General features: G+C 35.5%; 2 protein-coding genes and 2 long non-coding RNA genes across 4 annotated transcripts in view; 2 read left to right on the forward strand and 2 right to left on the reverse strand.

Moving 5' to 3' along the window:
• LOC136831585 (four-domain proteases inhibitor-like) overlaps positions 1-3,394 on the reverse strand; it is a 4,366-nt gene extending 972 nt beyond the window's left edge. The window contains exons 1-5 of the mRNA XM_067092213.1: positions 3,282-3,394; positions 2,771-2,879; positions 2,475-2,621; positions 1,407-1,559; positions 218-367 (exon numbers count right to left, since the gene is read on the reverse strand). Coding sequence (XP_066948314.1) covers positions 218-367; positions 1,407-1,559; positions 2,475-2,621; positions 2,771-2,852 — 532 coding nt within the window. The 5' untranslated portion in view covers positions 2,853-2,879; positions 3,282-3,394. The remainder of the gene's footprint in view (positions 1-217; positions 368-1,406; positions 1,560-2,474; positions 2,622-2,770; positions 2,880-3,281) is intronic.
• LOC136831608 (uncharacterized) overlaps positions 1-14,511 on the forward strand; it is a 149,692-nt gene that overhangs the window by 62,582 nt on the left and 72,599 nt on the right. The gene's annotated exons all lie outside the window — the stretch shown is intronic.
• The window catches only part of LOC136831592 (turripeptide Pal9.2-like), a 42,464-nt gene that overhangs the window by 16,295 nt on the left and 11,658 nt on the right, over positions 1-14,511 (forward strand). The window lies entirely within an intron of this gene.
• On the reverse strand, positions 10,372-14,279 carry LOC136831611 (uncharacterized). Its single transcript, XR_010850944.1, has 4 exons — positions 13,750-14,279; positions 11,604-11,702; positions 10,853-10,981; positions 10,372-10,528 (listed from the first exon to the last, which is right to left on the reverse strand). It is a non-coding gene; the product is annotated as an uncharacterized lncRNA (long non-coding RNA).

The following is a 14,511-nucleotide window of genomic DNA, read 5'->3' on the forward strand; positions in this document are numbered from 1 at the left end:
CTCGTCATAAAACAAATTGGAACCTAAGTACTTCTGTACCTGAGGGTTTTCCGGTGTTTGCGTATATCTGCGCGACTGCGCGCATGCTCATATGTAACTGCATGCACACTCGATTACGGATATACACATCCTCAAATCTATAGGTACCTGAAACCACTTTAAAATCACATACGCTAATTATATCACTAAAAAAAAAAAAGGGAAATTTCCCACTTACAACATTCCCCATCAGAAACCTTCCTGATGGCGGGAGCCTTGCAAGCAGCTGAGTTTAATGCACAGGAGTTGCTGTAGGTCTCGCCGTTGCTTCCACACACAGGGGCATAGTTAGCTGGACAGAGCTGAGGGCATTTTGACTCTTCGGTGCCTTTCAGAGGTAGAAAATGTTAGTAATATGTGAACATTAATTATCTCATGTATTCATTCAGTGTAAATACTTCTACGTATCTTTGTATGTGAAAATATAGTAACCATGAAAAATATTCCCCAAATTGCATGCCTAGTTATGCATGTATTCATTCAGTATAGAGAAACTTATGCATGTTTATATTGTTAAAAAAAAATTGTCTTAAATTCTCCCAGGTCAAAATTCATTCTATCTTCTGTTCTGCTGGAACTATAGCCTGCTCTCATGACAAGGGACAGTTCAGCTCTCATATATCTTTTAACTCTATTTTTATCAGTTCCAATTTCATAATTCATTATTTATTTATTAATTTATATTTTTTTTCTTTTCTGACAACTGATCTCTTCTTAATGTGTTTTCTATTATTTTCTGCAACTTCTTACAAATGAACACCATATTCTTTGGAAGGTTGAACTTGAAATCAGTGGCCACCCCTGTAGGCTTGTTCCATATAAACAGGGGTTTTATCTTCTGAATAATAATAATAATAATGTTCTTTAAGGTCCACAATAATATGTCTGGTGGTAACAGTTGTAAAACTTTATAAAACTATGCAAAAGCTTTCGAACCCCTCCCTGGGTTCATCTTCAATTCAAGATGAAGAGAAACCCAGGGATGGGTTCGAAAGCTGTTATATAGTTTTGTACAGTTTTAAAACTCTTACCATCAGATATATTATTGTGGACTTTAAAGAACATTACTTGTGACCTCGTAATTGAGATTTTTACCTTATTATTATTATTCTTCTTTAATGCTAATCCCATACTCTCCCATTACTTCCTAATCGTAAGATTCGTTACAACTATAAACCTCGGAGGATTGGTCAAACATCTGACTGAATCGTATGTTAAAATTATATAAACCTGAAAGTTTCATTCCTGAAACTTTTAAATCCCCCAACCTAGCCAATCACCATCATTCCCTTTTGCATATTTCCACAGTCAAATTTCGCACGAGATTCGGGACTTAAGTACAAAGATGCAAATGTGATTTTACTCACCACATGGTCCATTAGACACTAGAGTGAGAGAGGGATCTTTGCACTTGGCAGCATTCAAGGTACATTCACTGGCGTAAGTCTGGCCGTCGCTGCCGCAGACAGGGGCGTAGATGGCTGTGCAGACTGCAGGGGCACACCTCTTCTTCCGTGATTCTTGCAAAGGAAAGTAGGTCAGTAACCCTTAAGGAAAGTCTAGAGCACCTCCCAAATAATTTGGGACTTCCTACATAAAATTAGGTGCACATATGATTGCATAAATTTAACACCAAACTCACTCAGAATTTTGTAGTTTCATGAATACGAAAAAACTAACGTAGTTTGATCTACATAAAGCTCTATAGCACTTCTCGAGCATTTGGGACTTCCTACGTACGATTAGGTGTACAGCTAATTGAATAAATTTAACACCAAAGCATTCAGATTTTTTTTGTTTTATGAGTGCTAAAAGCAAAGTGGCACATCTAGATCAACAGAAAACTAACTTCACTGAAAGTCTAGAGAACGTCCCAAGCAACTTGGGACCTCCTACATATGATCAGATGTACGTCTAATTGTTAAAATTTAACACCAAAGGCATTCAGATTTATGTAGTTTCATGAATACGAAGAGCGCATTAACGCATCTAGATCTATAGTAAACCTCACAACAATTCTCGAGGATTTGGAATCTAGTACAAATTCAACTCCAAAGGCATTCAGATTTCTGCAGCTTCATTAACACGAAAAACTAACACATCTAGATTTGCATAAAACTCTACAGCACTCGTCAAGCATTTGGAACTTCCTATATACGAACAAGTTCACATATGATTGCATAAATTTAACACCATAAGCATTCAGATTTTTGTACTTTCATGAGTATGAAAAGAGAATTAGCACATCAAGACCAAAAGGGAAACTCTACAGTAATTCTCATTCAACGGGAGCTTGCCAGAATGCACGTACTCTTAACTGCTGCAGGTCATTAACGCCAAAGTCTACCGGGTTTTCGTAATTTCAATAATTCAGAAAGATAAGCAACGCAAGAGTAACCTTAATCTACCAACAGAATCAACTGCAATCCACTTACGACATGGCCCTTCATGGTCTACTTTGAGATCGGGATTGCCGCAGGTTTGTCCTTGAAGGACACATTCATTGCTGTAAGTGCGACCGTCACTGCCACACACTGGTCTGTAAAGTAATGGACAAGGCCTTTTGGGATCGCAGTTATCACCTTGTTTGGGAAGAAGAGAGAAAATATAAGTGAAATGTTAGTTTTTTGACAATTTCTCTATATGTTTTATCTACGTTTTTATGGCAAGATATTATTTGAAAGCCATTTGTTTTGAAGTTTTTTTTTTTAATAAGATACTTTCACCTCACCTGCGGGTGTCTGTGGAACTCCCTGTGACGTCCCGAGTAGAGCCACAATTAAGATGCAGAAGACAGCTGTTAAACCTCCCATCTTGTCCGCTTTCTTTTTCCTGATCGTCTTATAAAATAGAAAGGCTCATGATTCAGGCGTTTATACACATATACAAAATTTATACAAAATAAAATTTGTTATGAAGATACTACTTAATGATCGTTTTCATTTTAATGATTTTCTTTTTATGTCACCTCGCTTGTTTTCCAGTTCTAGTAAAATATGTGTTAAGTTACCAAACGAAAATTATCTTCATTTAGTGTTGATTCTACTATAATTCGTTCATTGCAGGTTAATGTATATATATTTCAGTAGCGTAATAATTATCACTTGATGGCACCGTTCAGTTCAAAAATGTCGAATTTTCAATTAAAGATTTTTAGCCAAAAAATACTCAACTCGGATAGAAATTCCTATTATACCTTAAGAAACATGAATGGAAAGAAAGGTATTGATTGCTTCACTAACCTCAAATACTGCCGAAGCTGCAAGATCCCCTCAAAGTCGGTTGACCGATGGAAGCTGACGATGGCTGGAAGCAGAATGAACTGGGACGTGCGCAGCTCATCTAAATATAAACATTGCGCCGAATTCGCTGACGTCATTGGCAGCTGCCGAGGATAGAGACAATTCTCGTCTTTCGATGCCTCTTCTAAGAAAACTTCTTTGTTTTATTTATTGATTGATTGATTTTTTTGAGCGCGAAGGTCTCGTAGCTTCGGTTTTATTTATTTGTTTCTTAATTCAACACGAGAAACGGAAAATCGTTTTATTTTATGCCGAACGCAAGTTTGGTTTTGGCAGCTGAGCATGACTGGCAATTCTTTGTTAAGCCGATGTGAAAAAAAAGAGTAGATACAGAGTTCCCTAGGGCAAGCATAATCACCTCTTTGGTGTGATGAGAGATAATTTGCTTCATTCGTTATGGTCGTGAGGAAAATTATTGAAGATTTTCCTTTTTCTTGTTTCATGGTTTACACACACACACACACACACACACACACACACACACACACACACATATATATATATATATATATATATATATATATATATATATATATATATATATATATATATATATATATATATATATATATATATATATATATTGTACATATGTCGTGCAATTGAAACTTCAAAAGTTCAATTGAAAATGCATGCAAAGCATTACTAACCTGATACTATTCTCCTTGTATTTAAATACATTTTTATCTATTAATATTTTTTTTTTTTTTAATAAGTGGGATTTCTTCCTTTCGTATTTCCCTTTACGTTCTCTTAATTCTTCCTAATAAATATCATATTCTTTGGAAGCTTGAATTTCAGTTCAATGGCCCCTTTGGTGGGCTTGTTCCGTATGAATAGGTTTCATCTTCTGAATAATAATAATAATAATAATAATAATAATAATAATAATAATAATAATAATAATAATAATAATAATAATAATAATAAAGTATGTGTGTATCTGTGCGTGTTTGTGTGCGTGAATTCAAATGGCAGGTTCATCAGTTTATAGATTTGCGTTTGATATAGTTCAGGATATACCATATTTTGACATTCTTCTAGGCAGGAAGCTCCAGTACCAGAAAATTAGTCGAGAAAATATTTTAAAAAAATAATCTGTAGTTTTAAGAAACATATTTAGCAAAATGAGATCATTCTCACGCTCAAGACATAAAAACAAACTTATCCAGCCCCCCAAAAATTCACACAATAAAAAATACTCTTGATAAACAAAGAGAAAGTAATTATAAAGTGTCATCAGGTTTATGGACCGTTATACAGACACTGGTAAGCACCAGCTTTTGCAATTTGGTATGCATAGCAAAGCCTGAGCAGCGATGAAGGCTTTCTAATACTTTCCAGGAACGTTATTCGGTTTTTAGTTTTCTGCAAAAGAAAATTATTGTGCCGGCTTTGTCTGTCCGTCCCCACTTTTTTCCGTCAGCACTTTTTCTGTTCGTCTCAGATCTTAAGAACTACTGAGGCTAGAGGGATGCAAATTGGTATGTTGATCATCCACCCTCCAGTCATCAAACATAACAAATTGTACGAGTGGCAGTAAGTCTTGTTGGCATGCAGGTGGCCATTGACCCAGGAAGGATGGAAAAATCACAAGGGAATACCTTAATTTCCATCCTTCCTGGATCAGTGGCCACCTGCATGCCAACGAGATTTACTGCCAAACCTACATATGTTTTGTTTATATACCCTTGTATCTATCATCTGTCCATGTTTTACCAGTGAACAGGGGCACAGAAGGAAGTGCTCGAAATATATGGTTGCAACGTTCATACGGTATTTTATGGGCCTTTTTATCTTCATATATATATATATATATATATATATATATATATAGAGAGAGAGAGAGAGAGAGAGAGAGAGAGAGAGAGAGAGAGAGAGAGAGAGAGAGAGAGAGAGAGAGAGAGAGAGAGAGAGAAGGGATGAAGTAGAGCCAGCCGCACCCACGGGAACAAACTATGTATTCTTAGCAAACACTTTGAAGAACATTGAACTGAATCCCAGGATTTTACATCGCAAACAACAGTAGGAAAACAGGTGGTTTTGGCATCAGTATTTAACCACGAATGTCTCAATAATTGGCAGAGTTAATTTAATAACAGCATTTGTAACCTGTAGATAAACACACATACACACACACAGCACACGAGTTGATCAATTTTTTATGAGAAAAAATCTTGCTTATCCAATTATAAATAAAAACATGAAATTAAGCCGAATAAGGAACAGTAATAAAGTAGATTTGCATCTTTGAAAAATTTCTTGCAAAGTTCATTATAATTCAGTGGAAAAATAATAATCATAATAACACTAATTTCACGTCAGGGAGAAATTATATGATAACTACCTACTGACGTTATCTGCATAATCATGGTGAAATGGGTTTGATTATGTAAAAGAAGTTGTGTCTGACACATAGATAAGGCTATACACCTTTACAACGAGTCCTTAGGCCAGCAAAAGTTTCAAAATCTCTCGGAATTTCTTATTTTGACGAAAGTATTTTGTTAAAGTAACTAACCAGCAGAACGGCATAAAATTTTACTCAGAGACTTCAATGCCTCTATAGCTAATTATCAAAATAGCTTAGGAGTTATTTTTTTACAATTTACATTTGGCTTGACTAGCGTTTGGACTTTCTGTGAGGCTTTAAACCTTTGCAATAGGTCATTAGACCAGCATAAGTTTCAATTTCTCTCAAAATGTGTTACTTTGACAAAATCCTTTTAAATTTTACTCGGTGACTTCAACGCCTTTGTAGCTAATTATCAAAATAGCTTGTGAGTTATTTTTTTACATTTTAACTCTTGGCTTGATTTACGTTCGGACGTTCCATAAGGCTTTAAACCTTTACAAACCTTTACAATAGGTCCTTAAACCAGCAATTTCTCTCAAAATTCCCTATTTTGACGAAAGCATATCGCCATAGTAACTAAACCAACAGAACGGTATCAAATTTAATTGGTGACTTCAACGCCTCGGTAACTAATTATCTCAAGAGCTTATGATTTTTTTTTATTTACATTTTCTTTCAGCATCAATGACGTTTGGGCGATCTACAAAGAATGTTTGTCACTGAGTATCTCTAAGGGATGAGGTGCCTCCAGTGCACCTCATGGGGTGCACTGTAAGCACCACTGAAGGGTTTTCCCAGCGTTCCTTCGGACCCTAGCTGCACCCGCTTTGCAGCCCCGTACTTTACATTCAATTCCCACCTCCTTTCTTCCTTTCTCGCTATTTCTTGGGTTTTCTCCCAGTTCCATCTTTACTTTCTGGGTCTCTCATCCCTGCTATCCAGCTACTCCAACTCCCCCCTTTCACTATCTTAAGCCCTGAATGGCCTGAAGTGTCCCAGTGCTTGGCTTGCCAGCCTAAATTTCACGAAATTATCAATCAAAATCATATTGTATCAAGTCGTATGACATGTGACATAAGCGTCAGAATTACCACTAGTAATTACTAGTAATAGTTATTTCCGTCGAATCTACTGGTAATTATTCTAAATTAATTAATTTTTATCTTCTATTTAAGGATATACAAGTAAATCCTTCGCTAACAAAGTGCAAACGACTCAAGACCAATATCCTTGAAATCCGAAGACGTAGCAACTGGTGATAATGATTCAGCAAGACATGCAATTTTTTAAAAAATGGTCGCCTCAGGCTGTTTCCTGAGCTGAGGTTGGATGTTCTTGGTGGTTAGAGATTGTGGTTGGTATGGGAGAGGTAAAAGAGGGAGGGGGATTGGATTTGGGGGGTGGGTCCGGTGTTGGCGTTGAGGAAGAACAGAAATATGTTTCTATGCGCATTTGATGGTATATAAGAAATTATTTTACTTCAGGAAGAATCATCGTGTATGATTTAGAAAATGAAATTTTATATGTTATATATATGTATGTATATATATATATATATATATATATATATATATATATATATATATATATATATATATATATATTACAGTATATATATATTCACGTTCATGTAAGACCAAGATGTTCCTCGATAACATACAATATTGTTAGACGGCAAAATGCAATCTTTAGCAACAATAAAAGAATGATAATTAAGAGTTCATATTAATGAGTTTGTTAATATAATGTAACCACATTTGGAAGACTGACCCATGTATATCTATCTATCCTATCAACACTATACGATAAATAAATATCATTCATCTTTCTAGACCCACTTCCATTTCGAAAGAATGGAACGAAACAAAACAAAAAAAAAACAAGTAAAAAATACACCAAAGATTCTTCGGTGCGATCAAGTTTTCTGTACACCATATAATCAAGGCTACCGAAAATAGGTCAATCTTTCGGTGGTTTCGGTAAAATGCTGTATGAGCCACATCCCATGAAACTTTAATAACGGCCCTGTGGTGGCCTGGCCTATATCGTTGCCAGACGCACGATTATGGATAATTTTCACCTTAAATAAAATAAAAAACAACTGAGGCTAGAGGGCTGCAATTTGGTATGTTTGATGATTGGAGGATGGATGGTAAGCATATCAATTTGCAGCCCTCTAGCCTCAGTTGTTTTTGAAAATCTGACGGCGGACAGAAAAAGTGCGGACGGGCAGACAAAGTCGGCACAATAGTTTTCTTTCACAGAAAAATAAAAATCTGAAGGACACAAAGCGTATTTCAGAAATCTCACATCGTCAACAACCTCTCAGGAAAACAAGGAGATATTGAATCTCATTTCCCCAGAAATAGCTGCGAATCCAAATGACAGAAATGGCTTTCCTGGAAAGAGTATGGAGACTGTGAATATGCTTTGATTTCAATATTGTTTTTGTCTCGCTCCAAATTATTCTGTTATTGGGATTTACTACTTTTGAAGTTTGAGGAGACAGAGATTCTCCTCTCTCTCTCTCTCTCTCTCTCTCTCTCTCTCTCTCTCTCTCTCTCTCTCTCTCTCTCTCTCATTGTTTTTGTTTGTATTCAAATTATTGTTATTGAGATTTTCTACTTTTGAAGTTTGAGGAGATAAAGATGTATGCTCTCTCTCTCTCTCTCTCTCTCTCTCTCTCTCTCTCTCTCTCTCTCTCTCTCTCTCTCTCTCTCAACTTTAACAAAATTATCTGTTTCAGAATCTTACCGTTAGGTCAGAAAAAATACGAAAATATGTAGTCATATATATGTATATATATATATATATATATATATATATATATATACACACACACATATATATATATATATATATATATATATATATTTGTATATATACATACATATATACATATATATATATATATATATATATATATATATATATATATATGTGTGTGTGTGTGTGTGTGTGTTGTGTGTGTTTGTGTAAAAGGTCTATTGAACGCCATGGAAAATCATCCACAGAACACATTCAAATCAAAAGCAGATTTAACAAGTAGTGGAACATTGACTGGTCAATTGATTAATGACGTTTTCTATATAAGCTCAACTTACATAGAGTTACAGCAAAATATATCTCTATATTAACATACACGACTGAAGCAAATATTTATGTATAAAGCAGTATTTAAGTTCACTGCACAACATATCATTGTGATTTCTGTATCTAGATTTTAACAATTAACCTAAACTATCGTAACTAGCCTCATTATAAAGACAGGACATATTCTAAATGTTATTAACCTTGCTTGCGCGCGACCACGCGAGCCCTATTTGTCACTTACGTGAGCTTGAATGCCTTTTACAGTTAGAATTGTAAAACTGAAGTGGACAATTTAAAAGGAAGGCCCAATACTGCTCGTAAAAAATCTTTTGAATACGTGTTGTCTCACTATGCTAAAATACTACAGGAATACCAAGTAGAAAATCTTAAAAAAAAAAAAGAAGAATGTGCCAAAGTTTCTTCGGCGCAATCGGGTTTTCTGTACAGCTGCTACAGCGAATAATTGAAGGCCACCGAAAATAGATCTATCTCTTGGTGGTCTAGGTATAATGGCGTATGAGCAGCGGCCCATGAAAATTTAAAAACGTCCGGTGGTGGCCTATCCTATATCGTTGCAAGAAGCACGATTATGGCTAACTTTAACCTTAAATAAAATAAAAACTACTGAGACTAGAGGGCTGCAATTTGATATATTTGATGATTTGAGGGTGGATGATCAACATACCATTTTGTAGGCCCCTAACCTCTGTAGTTTTTAAGATCTGAGGGCGGACAGAAAAGTGCAGACAGAAAAAAGTGCGGACAGAATAAAGTGCGGACAGAATGAAGTGCGGACGGACCGACAAAGCCGGCACAATAATTTTCTTTTACAGAAAACTAAAAGTTAACCAAAACAAACGAATGGACCATTAACTCATTGTTTCTACTACTTAATGATTCAGTGTATACCATTTGATTTACACACTAAACGTGTCTGTGAATATCATTACTTAATCCTGCAAGATATTTATTAACGTCCTAACCAAAATATATTTACTGAATTATCTAATCAGCATCATGTATACATCTCTGTTAGGAGGGCAACTAAATCTACTTACCATAAAGAAACATACAAGATAATCATTGTGCTAAAATGTTCATAGATAGATGATTAAAGAGGAGAGAGAGAGAGAGAGAGATGATTTTAGATTAGCTGGCCATATTATTGAGGTCTAATTATCGTTTTCTCTCTTAATTTCTCATAGAAAACGGCAGCAGCAGTGATGGCCAAATTCATTGAATTTGTGTAAACATCACGAGATTTAATATATATATATATATATATATATATATATATATATATATATATATATATATATATATATATATATATATATATATATATATATATATTACATGCATTCTTCAGTGTATGTTCTTGTATCTGATGGGACAGATTGCATTCCTTGCATTGTGCTTTGTAACAGTGACCTTCCTTATGTAATGGTTTGATCATAAAAAAAATAATGAAAGTACAATTAATAATAATAATAATAATAATAATAATAATAATAATAATACCTTGAAGGAATGAAAGATGATTATCTATTCGTAAGGGACTAGAAAATAAAATCAAGTGGAATAAGTAAAGAAAAGGTTTATTCTTAAAGGCGTTGCAATTTAACATTTTGTCGTAAGATATGAACATCAATATTACAAGGCTTCAGTAATCCCTGAGGTAACCTGGCGCGGTTGAAGGACCCGTTTGGTTGTATTCCTCAGCTACGATATCTGCCAACTGCAAATTTAATTAATTAATTAATTAATTAATTAATTACATAAACAAATAAATAAATATATAACTTAATCATTAATTAATTAATATATTTATTAATTAATGAAATCTGTGGACAATTGGTCTATTTATGTATTTATTTATTTATTTATTTATTTAGTCATTAATTTACTTGGTGAATTTATTAGTTAATATATTAAAATAAATGACTGAGAGGTAAGAATAGTACCACCATCCCAGCTTCATGAGCAAAGTATTGTCTTAACAAAGGTATTTTCATAATTAAACTGCATTGAACAAGACTTAATCTCTTCCTAATTAACTTACTGCATCTTGACTTATTGAGAATGAAGGCTAATCTGGTCCTGCATCCGTGTCTCAAGATGGGGCAGTTCCGAGCCCCGCCGTTTTTGCAGAGGTCATCGTAAGAATAAGTGCATAGTAATTGTTCGCAGTCTGTAAATAAAAGATAGTATAGCAATAATCTATAATAATAAAATGGGAATGGATTTTTTTTGTTCGTCCGCCCCTGGCGGGGGAGGTGTGGGTAGGGTATCGGGAAGGTAAGGGAGACATGACACATCCACCCTCCTCCTGCAAACCTTTTTGTCCGCCCAGGGTAGGGGCGGGGTAGGTAGGAGATCGGAAATGTTAGGGGAGACATGACACATCCACCCTCCTCCTGCAAACCTTTTTGTCCGCCCAAGGTAGAGGTGGGGTAGGTAGGAGATCGGGAAGGTAAAGGAGACATGACACATCCACCCTCCTCCTGCAAACCTGTTTGTCCGCCCCGGGTGGTGGCCACGGTAGGTAGGGGATCGGGAGGGTAGGGGAGACATGACAGGCTACGCCGGGTTCCAGCACAGCGTAGCGCGCAGTATAAAAAATATGTCGAACATTTATCGTTCCAGACAGAGTATTAATTGTTCTCCATATTTAAAACATATTATGCAGTATAACAATTACGTATGACATCACATGACAAATTATCTTATAAATGTATCAAACATTTTCTTAAATGAAAATGCTTCTCAGAATAGTTTTAAAGAGAGAATTAAATTGTGTCCGATATACGTACATGAACGTTGTGATATCGATGGAACGGCCAACAGGGTTAACAGGCAAAACGCGACAGAGAGGTAAATACTTTTGGCCATTTTGATGCCTCAGTCAAAACCTGCAACAAGAAAAGATAGAATTATTAGAAGATGAAACAATAATTGCATTTTACTTCTTAACTGTCTCCTATATCTGAGGTTTCCACTTCATAATTATTCTTTGTTTCTTGGTATTTTTCGCAGTGGTCCACTGCCTCTTAATTTCTGTCTAAATATACCCAGTTCTAATTGGGTACAAATGCTTTCATGTTAAGTCTCATTTTGTCAGTGAATTGTTCTATTACTTTAGTTTATCTTGTTGTTTTTTCTTGCTAATTGTTTTACTGGAGCCCTTAAGCTTGTAGCATTCTGCTCATCCAAATAAGGTGCAGCTTGGATGGTAATAATAATAATAATAATAATAATAATAATAATAATAATAATAAATAATAATAATAATGAATGCCTGAACTCCAGTACAATCTAAAGTTACTGGCTCTCAGCTTCCCTAGGCCTTAACAGTCACAGACCCCATTAAAGGACTTTGGTCATGTAAACTCCGGATGTATAGAGATATAGGGGAGTACCATGACGCTGAAGAGCTCAGAGCCACAGGAGAAAACTAGAGTTGTAAAACTAGCACAATTAACAGCCGCTAGCTGCCGTCCAGTAGTCAGTCTACAGTGGTTATCTAACCCTAGTGTTCAGTTCGTTGACCGTACCCTGTGAAATCACTTCCCAACTCCGAGGTTCCTCAACTCCTGTGAACATTCGTCTTTCTTGTGTAATCACTTCTCAGCTCCGAGGTTTCAAAGCTCCTGTGAACATTCTTCTTTCTTGTGTAATCAATTTTCAGCTCCGAGGTTCCGAATCCCCTGTGAGCAGTCTTCAGTCTTGTGTAATCAATTCTCAGCTCCGAGGTTCCTCAACTCCTGTGAACATTCTTCTTTCTTGTGTAATCAATTTTCAGCTCCGAGGTTCCGAAGCTCCTGTGAACATTCTTCTTTCAAGAGACGATTCTGTTACGTCGTTGTTATTGTCCTCAATTATTTTGCTTCTGGTCCTCTTGATTATTACAAAAGAGAGAGAGAGAGAGAGAGAGAGAGAGAGAGAGAGAGAGAGAGAGAGAGAGAGAGGTTCTAATCCCTCTCCCCTAAAGCATATTCCCCACCAACCAATGTAGTAGCTGATTGACCACCTTTATGATTGACTGATTGATTGGCTGGCGGCACAATAAATAACTAATACAAATCTAACTTACAATGACATTTATAATTGTACTGAAGGAACACCAATGTCCAGACCCATAGAGCCACAAAATATGTTTTTATTTGTAAAAGTATTACAAAATGTAGTACAACGACGAGCATTCTCTACGCTCTTCTTTAACTGACCTAGCTGTTTTTGCCGATGCAAACAGCCCGTCGTTTTTTCGTACCAGGTTTAATACTACTCACTTTCCTAGGAGTTTTATTTTGCCTACAACTGAAAAGTGGAATATTTTGCCAAGTGCAATTGGGGAATCTTCTGATCTACAAATGTTTAAGCGAGGAGCAAATTCATTCCAGCTTTATGCTGCTGACGTCTCCTGAGTTTCAGGTTTATCTGTTTTATATTTTCTGTTCCCTCATATGTATTTATTCATCACCTTTTCCCACAACTTGTCTCGCTCTTAGCAGACTGATTTTGGGACCTTCTTGGGTTTATCGCTAATCCGCTGACTCTGTCCATAAGGGTTTTCATCTGAAGATTTAAAGATAGGGAGACAGAGAGAAAATAAATCTTGTTTGTTACAACATTCAAGAAATGGGAGTGTCGTGGACCTGTCAGGTATGTCACATAACCAGATTAAAGAGGAATACTGCAAATAAACCGATTTATAAACGTAATCAGTTTAAGAGAGTACTGTTAAAACGCGGGATGTTCACCTTCACTCCTAAAATTATTAGTATTTTGAAACGAACAACTTTCAAAGTTCATCGCAAAGAAGATTAGAGCGTAAGGAACAAATTCCTGATCTCATTAACACTGAATAATAAATTCTTGCTGTGGGGGATATTGAATGATCATTTTATCAATCTACCTTGTCAAAACAACCCTAGTTTATGAATAACATGAAGTACGTACCGTGGTTAATAAAGGATTCTACAGAAATAAGGTTGCTACACGACACACGAGAGTTGAAATGTAATAGCACACATTAACCACTTAAGGTCAATGCTCCCAGCTGACTGCACGCGATGGCGATCAGACTCCGTTTTATATGGGACCTAGAGTACTCCGTGACGTCATCAAAGTTGCCAGTTGGTCATTTCTCATGTTAGTGCGTAAAGACTTTCTCCCCTTGGGAAAAAATAAAGTTTCTCGTTGTTACTACACTGTGAGATTCTTCTACGGTTTTTATCAGGTAGGAAAAGAGAGAAAGGTAAGGTAAATTAGGTTTGGCTTCCTATTAAGCTTAATTTTAAAGGACTGAAGGTTTCCCATACGTTCAAAAAGTTCAAATGAAATTCAATTTGACAGACTGCTCAGCATACAAAGAAAATTGTTGTCGATTAGATCATTTTATAATATATACAGTATTACCAATGATTTGTTGTGGTCTTTTGACGGTTTGTTAATTGAAGAGGGACACCACAGACTTGGTTATACTTGAGAAAGAAGGGCATGTAAATGAATACATTGATTATATATATATTTATATATATATATATATATATATATATATATATATATATATATATATATATATATATATATATATATATATATATATATATATATTTGTGTGTGTGTGTTCATGAGTTTGTGTATGATTCTTGGATTCCGCCAGGTATGTATCACAGCGAAAACCTGTAAAAAAAAAAAAAAAAAAAACTCTGCCAAACT

Source organism: Macrobrachium rosenbergii, chromosome 48, assembly GCF_040412425.1.
Source record: "Macrobrachium rosenbergii isolate ZJJX-2024 chromosome 48, ASM4041242v1, whole genome shotgun sequence".
Classification (NCBI taxonomy): Eukaryota; Metazoa; Arthropoda; class Malacostraca; order Decapoda; family Palaemonidae; genus Macrobrachium; species Macrobrachium rosenbergii.